The sequence below is a fragment of the Saimiri boliviensis genome, chromosome 13 (assembly GCF_048565385.1).
Source record: "Saimiri boliviensis isolate mSaiBol1 chromosome 13, mSaiBol1.pri, whole genome shotgun sequence".
Lineage (NCBI taxonomy): Eukaryota > Metazoa > Chordata > Mammalia > Primates > Cebidae > Saimiri > Saimiri boliviensis.
This window is the reverse complement of record NC_133461.1, coordinates 56,748,162-56,763,807: the sequence shown is the minus strand read 5'-3', so window position 1 is coordinate 56,763,807 and position 15,646 is coordinate 56,748,162. Positions and strand designations below refer to the sequence as shown.

The window sequence follows — 15,646 nt, the reverse complement described above, 5'->3', positions numbered from 1 at the left end:
GAAAAACATAGAAAATAAAAGAACTGACAGATATATGAGAGGTTTTATAGTCAAAGGTACTGATAATCTTTCCTTATCTCTGTCAAGTCAATAAATAAAATGTAATGATACAGAAAATCTGAATATAATAAAATTAACCTAATATCTATTGCAGGCATCCCCAAACTTTTTACACAGGGGGCCAGTTCACTGTCCCTCAGACCGTTGGAGGGCCGCCACATACTGTGCTCCTCTCACTGACCACCAATGAAAGAGGTGCCCCTTCCTCAAGTGCGGCGGGGGGCCAGATAAATGGCCTCAGGTGGCCGCATGCGTGCATGCGGCCCGTCGGCCGCAGTTTGGGGACACCTGATCTATTGTAATTCAACACTTACAAAAAGAGGACATTTTGACTTTTCTAGCCCCTATGAAATATTCAATCATACATCAAATCAAAAAGACAAACTCAAGTTTCCAAAAACCAAAAGTTATGTAGGCCACAATCCTTTTCCATGGTGAAATAAAATAACATATGCTTTCATATATGTATGCTTCTAAATCCACTGGCTAAACTTGGATTAAACTCTTGGGTGTGGATGTGGAACAAATGAAAAACACATATAATGTAATGAAAGTACGATTTGGTACCTCCGTTTTTGAAACTATTTGGTAAAACATACTAAAACTGAATATATACAGCCCTTTATGACCGAGCAGTTTCACTCATATGTATTTGTTCATATGCATACATACTCATATATACCCAACAGAAACACAAGCACGTGCCCAAAAATGTAATAGAATATTCAGAGTATGTTTTTTCATAATAACCAAAAACTGAACACAAACCAATTTGACAGAAGAATGGATAACAAATTGGTAGCACAGCACACAATGGAATACTACACAGCACGAATATAAATGGACTACCAATACATAGAACATGGATACACTAAATATCATGAGCCAGACCCCATTACCCAATCATCAGCCAGACAAATGTGCCCAATTTGTACATTTCTGTTCATAAAGAGTTCAAAACTGGCACAACTGATCTATGAGATTAGAAGTCAGGATAGTAATTTCCAATTTGGGAAAGATAAACAGTGGTAGTGATTGAGATCTGAGGGGATTTTTAGACTGCTAGAAGGGTTCTGCCTTTATCTTGGGTACATGGATGTGTTCACCCTGGGACAATTCATTAAGCTGTGCACTTACAATCTGTATACTTTTCAGCACGTTATAATTCAATAATCAAACATAAACAAACTGAGCTAAAAGGAAAAGATAAGATACTTTCTAGTGATTTTTGTTAACATTTGAACAGCCTCAACTAACAAATAAACATTTGAACAGCCTCATCTAACAAATAGAGAAGAAGCAAAATCTCAGTATTAAATGCTTTCAATACTATAGAAGAATAAGTAAACAATCCATGTATGAAACTTTAAGTAGAAAAGAAACAATAAAACAAGCCTAAGGTAAACAGAAATAAGAAAGAATTAATACAAACAAAGTAGGATGAATCAGACAATTCAAAAAATTAAATGAATAAATCTAATAGCAAATTATTCGAAAAATAAAATACAAGTATCTGTAAAGATAATTAAGGAAGAAAAACACAAATATAACAAATAAGAAATGAAAATACCAAAAAAAATACAGATCCAATAGTAAAATAACTCTTAAGCTAAAATACTTTAAAGACAGGACAATTTTGTAGGAAAAATATAAATTACCAAAACTGACTTTAGAAAAGAAAAGAGACACTTAAAATATCCCAAAGGCGGCCGGGCGCGGTGGCTCAAACCTGTAATCCCAGCACTTTGGGAGGCTGAGGCGGGTGGATCACGAGGTCGAGAGATCGAGACCATCCTGGTCAACATGGTGAAACCCCGTCTCTACTAAAAATACAAAAAATTAGCTGGGCATGGTGGCGTGTGCCTGTAATCCCAGCTACTCAGGAGGCTGAGGCAGAATTGCCTGAACCCAGGAGGCGGAGGTTGTGGTGAGCCGAGATCGCGCCATTGCACTCCAGCCTGGGTAACAAGAGCTAAACTCCATCTCAAAAAAAAAAAAAAAAAAAAAAAATCCCAAAGGCTGGGCACAGTGGCTCATACCCATAATTCCAGCAGTTTGGGAGGCTGAGGTAGGTGGATCACCTGAGGTCAGGAGTTTGAGACCAGCCTGGCCAACATGGAGAAATCCCATCACTACTAAAAACACAAAAATTAGCTGGGCATGGTGGCACGCGCCTGTAGTCCCAGCTCCTCAAGAAGTTGTGGCAGGAGAATCGTTTGAACTTGGAAGGCAGAGGTTGCAGTGAGCCAAGATCATACCACTGCACTCCAGCCTAGGCAACAGAGAGAGACTCCATCTCCAAATAAAGTACCCAAAAAAAGCTGAGTGCAGTCAATTTCATGGGCAAATCTTCCAACAACAGATCAGTACTATAAAAATATGAAAGAAAATAAAGTTACAGGAAAAGATGGACATAGCGCTAGCATAACACCAAATCCTCACAAAAAAGGAAAAAAAAAGCCAGAGGGAGACAGAACGGTATAAATCAGTCTTACTAACAAATAACCAAAAAATTCTTTTTAAATGTTTCAGCAAATTAAATTCAGCACTATGCACTGAAAGAATACAAATGTATCAGAAATATAATTTACTATTAGGTTATTAACCTAACGTATCATAAGCAGATTCAATGAGAAAAATCTTAAAACTAAGTCAACAAACAACATTTGAAAATTTTAACATATATTTCTCATTTTTAAAAAATCTTCAGTAAACAAATGATGGAGGGATACTTTCTTAACATGCTTAAGAACATTTCCACCAAACCTGAGGCAAGGACAAGGAGAAGAAAAGAAAAAAAGAATATTTCCACCAAATCCGAGGTCAATATTTAACACTAAAATACAACATTCTTATTAAAATCAAAAACAAGAGAGAATTCCACAACAATCTACTATTTAACAGTGTTCAAAGTTCCAGCCAGTGAAACACAAAAGAAATATAAAGTAAACCGCCTGAAACAGACAAAACTAACCTGAATAATGGATATGATTATCTATTTAGAAAGTACAAATATTTATTTTAAATATGCCTTATTTCCTCATAAATATAATAAATAAATCATAACCATAAGTATCATCATAAATAAAATGTGTTCATTTTCAGGGTAAATAAAAACTACATTAAAATTTTCACAGAATATATGGACTATTTCAATATTGGGGGAAAAGTGTATCTTGGAACCATAAAATCTACTATTTGAAATTAGTATGCCTAATTTCTTCCTATCAGCTAGCAGGGCCAATAATAAAATGATCAAGAGAAAATTCATCTAACATTACAAAATACAAAAATTCAAAACAGTTGGAAAAAATCCATCTTACTGAAAGTCAAGTAAGACCTGAAACAATGGGGAGACAGCCTATATTCCCGGATGGGGAGCCTAAATATTGCAAAAATGTCCATTTACCCCAAACTTAAAGTCATTATGGTCAAAATCCCAAAGGTTGACACTCACTATATATACATTTAGAAGGAGAAAGGCATATTGAACAACATGACTATGAAGTTCAAAGAGAAGTAAAATAAGGATCAAACCATCTGGTAATACACTGAAAGTGAGTAGGAAGGATGCATTACTATACACCATATAGTTAAAATGGCATAATAAAATCAGACCTCAATAAATAAACTCGAGTAGAAAATCTAGGAACAGGTCTCAAAAATATTTAATAATAATAATATATATAATAAAAGATCAATGTGTATCAATATACAATAAATGGTGACTAGCGGAAAAAAAGAGAAACCTAGATTTTTACCTTATAAGAGAAATGCAAGTCACCAATAAACTCACTAGTAAAAGTTCAATCTTACCAATAATCAAAAAATATTTATCATTATAATATTTTACATTGATGAATATGTACAGAATGTAGCATTTATATTTTTCTACCTTTTGGGATAACAATTGCCAATATCTAAAAGATCAAACTATCCACTCTAACTTATTAACCCACCAACTCCACTTCCAGAAATTGACCCAAAGAATCCTATGCATCAAGATATACTGCAGAAGTATTAATATGTAAGCATAAAAGCAAAGACATGAGCACAAATTTAAGACTGTCAGAACTGATTATAAACAAACACATGCACTGCTACATATATGTTTAAAGAAAAAACCCAAAGATAACACAAACTTCATCCCTTTCTCTTTTTTTTTTTTTTTTTTAAGATGGAAGTCTCACTGTCACCCAGGCTGGAGTGCAGTGGTGCAATCTCGGATTACTGCAACCTCCACCTCCCAGGTTCAAGCAGTTCTCCTGCCTCGGCCTCCCAAGTAGCTGGGATTATAGGCATCCATCACTTCATCTGGCTAATTTTTGTATTTTTAGTAGAGATGGGGTTTCAACATGTTGGACAGGTTGGTCTTGAACTCCTGACCTTCAGTGATCTGCCTGCCTCAGCCTCCCGAAGTGCTGGGATTACAGGTATGAGCCACTGAGTCTGGCCCATCTCTTTCTTTTTTTAAGAAACAGGGTCTCATTGCATTGCCCAGGCTGAAGTGCAGTAGCATGATGGCTCACGTAGTTGCAAACTCCTGGGCTCAAGCAATCCTCCCAGCTCAGCCTCATGAGTAGCTGAAACTACAAGTGCACACCACCGCCCAGAGCTAATTTTTTTTTTTTATTGTAGAGATGAGGGTCTCACTATGTTGCACAGGCTTGTCTTAAACTTCTGGCCTCAAGCTACAGACTCAGCCTTCCAAAGCACTGGGATCACAGGCATGAGCCATCACATCCAGCCCAGGGCACACCTTCAATCTGCATAAATTAAATGTATGATGCAGTTTCATCATATCCTGATATACGGGCTGAGAAAATGGCTAAGAAAAAGAAGTGAATACCAAATATTTTTCTGTTATTTAAATTTTTTATTATTATATTTAAAAATATAACAACTTTTCTGTTATTTAAAATTTTTTTGTCAAGAACAAGTTGAAATCAGTTACTTAATGAAGATGTGTGTGTCAGGTGTGGTGGCTCACACCTGTAATCCCAAAATTTTGGCAGGCTGAGTTGAGAGGATTGATTTGAGTCCAGGAGTTCTAAACCAGCCTGAGCAACATAGCCATCTCTAGTCTCCACTTAAAAAAAATAATTTGCAGCCAGGCGAGGTGACTCACACCTATAATCTCAGCACTTTGGGAAGCCAAGGCGGGGGGATCACAAGGTCAGGCCATGCTGGCCAACATGGTGAAACCCCATCTCCACTAAAAATACAAAAAATTAGCAGGGCGTGGTGGTACACACCTGTAGTCCCAGCTACTCGGGAACCTGAGGCAGAATTGCTTGAACCCAGGAGGCAGATGGCAGCAGTGAGCAAAGATTGCGCCGTTGCGCTCCAGCCTGGTGACAGACAGAGACTCCGTCTCAAAAAAAAATTAGCTGGGCATAATAACGCACGCCTGAGGTCCCAGCTACCAGGGAAGCCAAGTCAGGAGGATCACTTGGCTTGCCCCTCCTGGGCAAGGAGGTCAAGGCTGCAGTGAGCCATAATCATGACACTCCAAAGCCTGGGCAATAGAGCAAGGCCTGTCTCAAAAAATAAAAAATAATAATTAAAAATGTTTTAAAAATTTAAATGAAGGTATGCCCTCAACAAGCTAAAAAAATGAAAATAATTTAGTGTAAGCAATCCCACATGCAACTCCACTCAATGAACATATCCACTAGACAGTTGTGAGATGAGACATGGGGGTTTTCTGTTCCAAATGTCTCAGTTCTTGCCTTTCATAATATAAGCATCCCATTGAACACCAGTGAGACTCTGGTGTTTAAAGATAAATATTTTCAACCGGGCGCAGTCGTTCACACCTATTATCCCAGCACTTGAGGAGGCTGAGGCAGGAGGATCACTACAGGTAAGGAGTTTGAGACCAGCTAGACAATACAGCGAAATCCATCTCTACTAAAAATACAAAAATTAGTCAGGCAAGGTGGCAGCACCTGTAATTCCACCTACTTGGGAGGCTGAGATGGAAGAATCACTTAAGCCTGGGAGGCAGAGGCTACAGTGACCTGGATGGCACCACTGCACTACAGCCTGAGAGAAGGAGTGAGAACTCTGTCTCAAAAATAAATAAATAAATAAGAAAAAACATGATATATATTTTCATAGCCTGTGATTCTCAAATACAAGCTAGCTACTTCATCTTACAGCAAAAGACGAAAGAAAGACAGCAATCTAGTAACTATTAATGGAAAAACTGGGTATGCTGTGCATATTGAGAGCTAGGGCTTGCCAGTCTTCAATACAACAGATCCGGCCATGTGATACTGTCTTTTCATGAGTAATTTGTAGAATTTTAGGATGACTTTTTATTACATATAGTTTTCCCTCTAGGTTCTTAATTGAGAACCTAACTCCAAGAGTATGATGTATTCCACTGTTGGGCGGCATTAAGCCATTACAAACCCTTTTTTTTTTACCAGTGGCTATAGTTCTATAGCTCTCGGTCTGTATTGCCTCTTAAACTAATCCAGTCTATTTCTCTTGAATACACTTTCCTTCTACCCTCCATCATTATACATCCCACTCTCTTTTCATTTTATTTTATTTTTTGAGACAGGGCCTCACTCTGTTTCCCTACTTTGTTGCCCAGGCTGGTGAGCAGTGGCACACTGATGGCTCACTGCAGCCTCAACCTCCTGGGCTCAAGCAATCTCCCACCTCAGCATCTGAGTTGCAGGACTACAGGTGCACACCACCACGCCCGGCTAATTTTTGTTTTCTTGTTTGTTTGTTTTGTAGAAACGGGGTTTCACCGTGTTGCCCAGGCTAGTCTCATACTCCTGAGCTCAAGTGAGCCACGTGCCTTGGCCTCCCAAAGTAGTGGGATTATAAGCGTGAGCCACCGCACGCAGGACCCATATCTCGCACTCTGTAGAACCTGCCAAAGACAAGTTCTGGTAAGTATTCATAGGATGATCCTCCTCATCTCCAGCTGTAAAACACCCTTCATGGAATGTTTTTCTGTTCTTTCATTCTTGTTGTGTCAGTTAGTGCCATTTTTCCAAAGACATACCACCATCCATGACATCCTGTATCAATTATGTTAGTAAGGGCCACTCTCTTGAGAAAATTTAGGATTCAAAAACTACTTCTTTTGTTTGATATCAGAGGATGCTACACCAAAAAAAGAAAAAAATACTAAAATAAAAACCAAGAAGCAAAAAAAGTAACTTTCACTTTTTATTTTTAAAAAAAGAAAAAAACAAAAAATACTTCTGTTGGTTTCAGGAAAATAGAACCAGACAGGATAAAATCTCCCCTGCTTATACAAAACTCTTTCCAAAACATAAAAGAGCACTCTCCCAGGAATAGAGGCTAAAAGGCATCCCAGAAGAAAATAAGAGGAAATCTTGAAAGTGAGCCAAGGCTATCTCCATCAGCCACCCCCGAAGGGTGCTAGCCAGAAAGCTACCCCAGCAAGCTACCTATTGAGATAATTTGCAACTGGGACATAATGGAAGAGAATATGGTTGCATGATATGAGTACAGAACCTTCAAACAAATGAAGGAAGAACAACCCTTACATCCAAAGAGAACAGAGTTAAAAGGCTAAACAAGAAGGAAAAAAAATCTTTAAATAAAAATACTTCAGAGCCTCAGAAAAATAAAAGCAGGATTTAGATCCAAAAATTAAGAACAGGGAATTTAAAAAAGCACAGAATGTCATGATAAATAAGCAGTAAAACAAAGTAGATGTATGAATCAGTAAAATCTAGGACAGAACTAAGACATCTCCCCAGTGCACATCACATAAAAATTATAAAAATGTAAAACACGGAGGAAAGTTAGAAAACTAAAAAACAGATCTAGAAATTTTAATATGTATAAGCAACCAGCTAGAGGAGAAGCAGTATCTAAAGGAATAATGACTAAGAAATGTCCTAGAGTTTGAGACCAGAGTCCTCAGACTAAAAGTGCTCACTGAGCACTAAGTAAGATAAATAAAACCCACACTCTCCCATTCTTGAAAACTCTGGGAAAAATAAAAGAGAGAGAAAGAGAGAGGGGGAGAAAACCCTAAAAGCTACTAAGAGAAAAGAATAAAAATCAAGACCGATATCAGACCTCTCATCAGTAAGCATGGACACACAAAAATGGTGGAAAAGTAACTAGACTCTTACTCCAAGCAATATTATCATCCAAGGACAACAGGAGAGGGTAAAATAAAGCAATATTTTGGGATATATGTAAAAGACACAGTAAGATTCTACCAGGTAACTTTTAAGCAAGAATAACAATGAAAATTGTATTAAAGAATAAATAATCTAGGTAGCACACTACCTAGAATTCAGAGGAAAATTTCAATGTCAGTACTCTGCTTAAAATCTTCCAATGGCTTCTCTTTGCCCTCAACACAAAGTCCACACTCCTTAAAAATGACTTCAGGATCTGTAGCTGGCCCCTACTAATCTCCTATCTATCACCATTTCTACAACCATCCTTCTCCAGGCAGTCGCACTGACTGTGTTGCAGTCTCCTGCCTCCAGACTCTTGTTTAAATAGTCTTTCCTCCAGTCCACTCTCACAATTCCCTAACCTCTTATCCAGGCTGATAATACCTAAGTGTTTAAATACCACTTACTCTAAGAAGTCTTCCCAAACCATCCTTAGATACCCATCCCTTAATTAACCCCCTTAGATGTTCTCATAGAAGCCTACATTTCCCATCAAAGCAGTTCTGAAACAGTACCCGTTTACTTGAGAGTCTTTGTCTACTAGACTGTAGGTGCCTTGAAGACAGATACTGTGTCTTGTTCACTGATAATACATCAGCTGCAATCTATACAATTTCTCATAAATACCTGACAACTATTCACTTCAGAGAAATGTAGAAAACCTTTAAAGTCACTCTTTCAGATTTTTGCACAGTCCTTCTCTCCCTTCTCTTCAATTCTATCAAAACATTTCACAAGACACTGAGGGAAAAAACAAAAATCAATATTCATGAAGCTATCCAGAATCCAAATTGTAGTTCCAAATTCTATCATAAAGAACTGACAATTTATACATCAATACAGTTGTATAAATTTAGCCAGAATCAAGTTACTTTTTTTTTTTTTAGACGGAGTCTTGTACTGTCGCCCAGGCTAAAGTATAGTGGCACAATCTCGGCTCACTGCAACCTCCACCTCCTGGGTTCAAGCACTTCTCCTGCCTCAGCCTCCCAAGTAGCTAGGACTACAGGCATGCACCACCACATCCAGCTTATTTTTTTGTATTTTTAGTAGAGGCAGGGTTTCACCATGTTGGCCAGGATGGTATTGATCTCCTGACCTCATGATCAGTCAGCACTGGCCTCCCAAAGTACTGGGATTACAGGTGTGAGCCATTGCACCTGGCCTTAAGTTTTTTTTTTTTTTTTTTGAGACAGAGTCTCACTCCATCACCAGGCGCCAGGCTGGAGTGCACTGGCATGACCTCGGCTCACTGCAACCTCTGCCTCCCGGGTTCAAGCAATTCTCCTGCCTCAGCCTCCCGAGCAGCTGGGACCTACCGGCGCGCGCCACCACGCCCAGCTAATTTTTTTGTATTTTTAGTAGAGACAGGGTTTCACCATGTTAGCCAGGATGGTCTCGATCTCCTTAAGTTACATATTTTTAAAGTTAAATTTATACTCACTGGAAGAAGGGACCCTGATTTGTAGTCTATTTCACAGGTTCTCAAAACATGTGTAACTAATTCTTTACTCTTTTCCTTGTGTATGATGGTACAAAAACAAAATATTCTTTCTTTTTTAAAACCAGTACTGACTGGCATAAGGACAGACATATATATAAATGGAAAAGAATCTAGGATCCATAAATGAACTTACACATTATGGTCAACTGGCTTTCAAAAAAGGTGCTAAGACAATTCAGTGGGGAAACAATAGCCTTCAATCTGGAAGAACTGGATATACACATGCAAAAGAATAGCCAATAACACCTCGCTCCTTCCCTCCTTCCCATTATACATAAAAGTCCACACAGGACTCAACAGAAGAGCTAAGAGTATTAACTCTTGAAAAACAACACAGAAGTAAGTTTTTTTGACCTAGAATTAGACAATGGCTTCTAACATATGAAAACAAAAGCACACATGACAAAAGAAAAAATTAAAATTAAGATTGAACTACATGAAAATTAAAAAACATTTGTGCTACAAAAATACCATCAAGAAAAATAAAAGGACACTGCATAAGACAGACTTAGGAAAAAAGTAAATAAATTTTTAAAAAAGAAAGTAAAATGACAGCTTACAGTATAGAAGAAAAGATTTGCAAATTATCCATTGGGTAAGAGACTTGTATATATGTAAAACCACAATTGAATTTTTTAAAAGACCACCCAATTAAAACACAGGCTAAAGATTTTAACAAACATTTCTCCAAAGAAGACATACAAATGGTCAATAAGTACATGAAAAGATGCTCAACCTCATTTATCACCAAAAAAATGTGTGCATGACAACCACAATGAGATAGCACACTTCACACCCCTACAGGGCTTAATAAAAAACAGACCCCAGCACTTTGGGAGGCCGAGGCGGGTGGATCACGAGGTCGAGAGATCGAGACCATCCTGGTCAACATGGTGAAACCCCGTCTCTACTAAAAATACAAAAAACTAGCTGGGCGTGGTGGCGCGTGCCTGTAATCCCAGCTACTCAGGAGGCTGAGGCAAGAGAATTGCCTGAACCCAGGAGTTGGAGGTTGCGGTGAGCCGAGATCGTGCCATTGCACTCCAGCCTGGGTAACAAGAGTGAAACTCTGTCTCGAAAAAAAAAAAAAAAAAAAAAAAACAGACAACATTGGCAACCTCCTTACATTGCTGGTGAGAATGTAAGATGGTACTGTCACTTTGGAAAATCATTGTGGCAGTTCCTCAAAAATGTTAAACAGAGTTACTACATAAAAACAGTTCATCTACACAGAAAACATAAATGTTCACAGCAGCATTACTGATAATATCGAAAAAGTAGAAACAATCTAAATTTCCATCAACAAAATAAATGGATAAATAAAATGTGATATATCCAAAAAATAAAATATTATTCAGCAACAAAATGAGGTATTATACATGCTATAACATGAATAAACCATGGAAACATGCTAAATAAATCAGTCACAAAAGACCATATACGATATGATTCAATCTATACGAAATGCCCAGAATGAGCAAATCTATGACAGAAGGTAGATTAATGGTTGGCTAGGGCTGGAGGTGAGTGAAAGGGTATAAGGAGTGACTCCCAGTGAGTATGACACTTCTTTTGGAGGGGGAGAATACGTCCTAAAATCGATCATGGTGATGTTCGCACAACCTCGTGAACATTATAAAAATCATTAAACACTTTAAAATGGCAAACTGTATAATAAATTAATCATATCTCAATTAAGATGCTAAAAACAAAACAAAACACTACTACTCACCCAAATGTGTACATCCTTTACCCAAAGAAGACTTCAGTCTTACCTTTTAAGGGCATCTTTTAGTTCAGGCACAGAACGAATACACTGAACTGTAGCATTCATGTAACAAGTGTTACCAAGGTTTGTCAATCCACATGGTAACTCCATCTGGTTTAAAAAACAAAAAAAAAAAAGATTAAATGATTAAACCATTTTTACACAATGACATGGCCTATATAAATCACTAAAGTTCTCATTTTGAATCAAGTACATTTACTAGCTTCTACTAATTTATACTCTGGCTTCACTCTAAAGAAACAGTTTTATTGGCCGGGCACGGTGGCGCATGCCTGTAATCCTAGCACTTTAGGATACCAAGGTGGGCAGGCCACCTGAGGTCAGGAGTTCGAGACTAGCCTAACCAACATGGAGAAACACCGTCTCTACTAAAAAAAAACACTGGGAGTAGTGGCACATGCCTGTCATCCCAGCTACTCGAGAGGCTACGCCAGGAGAATTGCTTGAACCCAGGAGGCAGAAGTTACAATGAACCAAGATCGTGCCATTGCACTCCAGCCTGGGCAACAAGAGTGAAACTCCCTCTCAAAAAAAAAAAAAAAGAAAGAAAGAAAGAAACAGTTTTATTTCCCTCAACAAAAATGTTTACTTGGATCATGCTGGCCATCATATTATGTTTTAGCTTCCATCTTAAATATAATAAGAGAATAATCATACCAGTCCTGCCTTTTTGCAGGTTTATCAAGAGAGCAGAGTAGGCAAAATATGCATAGAAACACTTCAAAATAAAAAACAAAGTAACAGGTTGGGCACAGTGGCTCACGCCTATAATCCCAGCACTTTGGAAGGCTGAGGAAGAAGGATAGCTTGAGGTCAGAAGTTCAAGATCACCCTGGGCAACACAGCAAGACCCTGTCTCTACCAAAAAAAAAATTTTTTTTAATTTGCTGGGCATGGTGGTACATGCCTACAGTCCCCACTACTCAGGAGGCTAAGGTGGGAGGTTCACTTGAGCCCAGGAGGTTGTGACTACAATGAGCTATGATCATAACACTGCACTCCAGCCTGGGTGACAAAGCCAGACCCTATCTCAAAAAAAAAAAAAGCAAAAAATAAAACAAGAAAATGAATGAATGGCACTAAATAAATGCTAGGTGTTTCAAAAGAAAAAAAAAAGAAAACATGTGACACATGTGTTGGTCAGTTTCTAAACTGACTTTGCACTTAAATTCAGGATAAAATGTATGTATTTTCCCAATGAAGGATTTTAAGAATTTAAATATTCCAGCATTTAAACTACTCTTTGACCCTGTTTTCTCATAAAATAATAATAAAACACTTAAATAGTACTACCTGCCAGAAACATATTTATTACAGCTATCAAATAAATATATTTAAGTTAAGCCTAAGTAAATTCACTTGGAAGTCTGAAAATCAATAATAAAGTGTACAAAACAAAAAAAAACCTAACTGTGCACTATTTAACTACAGAATGACTCTCTTAAGCTAATCAAAAATAAAACTCTTATTTACTGCTAAAAACATCTATCTTGATATTAATAATTAAGTCTTCAAGACATTTAGATGCTACTTTCTGAAAGACACCTTAATAATGGTCCTTCAAAAAGTAGTGATCAAACGTATCAAATCTGGAGTGTCTTACGGCAGATGCTAACTGTTCTTCTGTCATGTCTTCTACAAAGACAGTTTTAGCTGAGGGTTCCTCTGGAAGAGCATCTGCTGACCCCATCATTAGTAGAGTCATTCCCTGTTTTAAAAAAAAGTAATTTAATGAAAATCCTCAAAAGTTTGTAATGTTTATGTCAAACAAAAGAAGCCAAACACAAAGAAACACATATTACATAATTCTATTTGCCAAAAAAGTAAATCTACAGAAAGTAGATTAGTTGTTGCCTAGGACTGCAGGTGGGAAGAGGGAGTGACTTTAAATGGCACAAGTTTCTTTCTGGGGTAATTGGAAATGTTCTAAAATTAGACTGTGGTGAAGGCTGCACAACTCTATAAATATACTACTAAAAATCACTGAATTGTTTAAATCAAGTAAAAAGCCACTAGGGTGGCTGCTTGAGGCCAAGGCAAAGGTGTACAAAGAAACTTTTTAGAGTGATGAAACTTCTAAATCGTGATTGTGGTAGTGGTTACATGACAATATAAAATTGCCCAAACTGTACATCAAACACAGGTGAATTTTACTCTATACAAACTGTACCTGAATAAAGCTGAGGGAAAAATAAATATTGCCATAAAAACACCTAATAATGTTTACAATATTGAAGGGGAGGGAATTCCTCAAATGATCATTAACATTTAGTGGCATTATTTCTCTCCATAACAAATTAACAACTAATAAAATTCAGACCAGGCATGGTGGCTTATGCCTTTAATCCTAGCACTTTGTGGGGCCAAGGCTGGTGGATGGCTTGAGTCCAATTCAAGACTAGCCTGGGCAACACGGCGAAAACCCTGTCTCTACAAAAAATACCAACATTAGCTGGGTATGGGGGTGTACTCCTGTAGTCCCAGCTACTTGGGGGCTAAGACAGGAGGATCACTGAAGCCTGGGAGGTTGAGGCTGCAGTGAGCTGTGACCACACTACTTGCATTCCAGCCTGGGCGACAGAGTGAGACCCTGTCTCAAATAACAAAACAAACAAGCAAAAAACACTCATAAAATTCTTTCTGTGAATGTCCATTGTGTAACTGTAACGATTATTTACATTTGAATACAAATATTTTTAGAGCATTAATTCTCCATTACTGAAAAACATCAAACCAAACACACAAATTTGTTCAAAATATCCAATTTTGTAATTCTACACATTAACCTAAGTAAATATTTTTATTTAATACATGTGTAAACACTCCACACAACAGAAGGAAAAGGAAGACACTGTCATTGCAAAGCTTATAATCTTAAAATATGAACCACATATTACTCTCTTACTCAGTATCTTAACTGGAAGGTATGAACACATGAGACAAAGAAAAAAGGTAGGACCAGAAGTGGTTTAAAAACAAACAAACAAAAACCAGGGAGGGAAAAATGATAGCCAGAAGACTAAAATTATCCAGACGATCAAAATTAGGAAATTAGTAAGACCAACAAATTCAGTTAAGAATACCGATAATTAAATCTAATGACCTTTATTCTATCATCCTTTATATCTACATAGACATTTTATAAGATCATTGCAAACCTGTAAAGCAATACTAAGCCATCACTACAGATTTTTTTTTTTTAGAGACAGGGACTCACTCTGTCACCCAGGCAGGAGACAGTGGCACAATTATAGCTCACTGAAGCCTCAACCTTCTGGCCTCAAGTCATCTTCCCATCTCAACCTCCCAAAGTGCTGGGATTGTAGGTATAAGCAGGTACCAGGCCAAGAATCTTTTTTCCAAAGACAATTATCTTAGGAGCCAATTATTTAAAAAATATACTGGCAATAACCAGTTAGAAAACACAATAGAAGAAATACCAACATATATCTAAGAATAAATATAACAAGAAAAATGTAATACTTTAATGAGAGAAAAATAAAGCTTTAATTAAAATATTTTAAAAAGCACCTAAATAAACTGAAGGACGTAACAAGTGTCTGAACTTGAAAAATTACTATAAAGATGCAATTATAGTTACATTAAGTTTAATGAAATTCCTTTAAAAGCCTTGCAAAATGATTCATTCATGCAGCACATTTATATCCATGATAATAACTAAGAAATTTCTGAAAAATAAGAGAGATTAAAACAATGCCCTTAAAAATAATTAGGAAAAGGGATTATATAATGAAAAATACTGAGAAAAAACGTATAATAATTTAGAAAAACACACTATCGGCTCCCCACTTCATACCACACCACAACCATAATGAATTATAGAGTAAAGATTTAAATGTAAAAAAACTAATACTTATAAAAGAATGCAAGTGAATCAACAAACTCATGTATTGTTGGAAGATTTTCTGAAAGTGACATAAGACTGATATAACTAGCTACACAAATCTTAAAAGTGTCTATAAAAAATTTGAAAACAATAAAGTAGAGACAAAATTACACCATATATATGAAGCACTCAAAAAAATAAATCATTAAGAAATAGGAAATACATAATACAAAAATGAGCAAAAGAGATAAAAA

At 37.0% G+C, this 15,646-nt stretch overlaps 1 protein-coding gene across 2 annotated transcripts in view; it reads right to left on the bottom strand.

Annotated features, from left to right (window-relative positions):
• Positions 1 to 15,646, bottom strand: part of USP14 (ubiquitin specific peptidase 14) — a 58,455-nt gene that overhangs the window by 23,195 nt on the left and 19,614 nt on the right. The window contains exons 4-5 of one of the 2 annotated variants that reach the window (XM_003924791.4): positions 13,149 to 13,253; positions 11,532 to 11,635 (exon numbers count right to left, since the gene is read on the bottom strand). In XM_003924791.4, coding sequence (XP_003924840.1) covers positions 11,532 to 11,635; positions 13,149 to 13,253 — 209 coding nt within the window. The remainder of the gene's footprint in view (positions 1 to 11,531; positions 11,636 to 13,148; positions 13,254 to 15,646) is intronic. The other variant, XM_074383707.1, reaches the window with a different exon arrangement.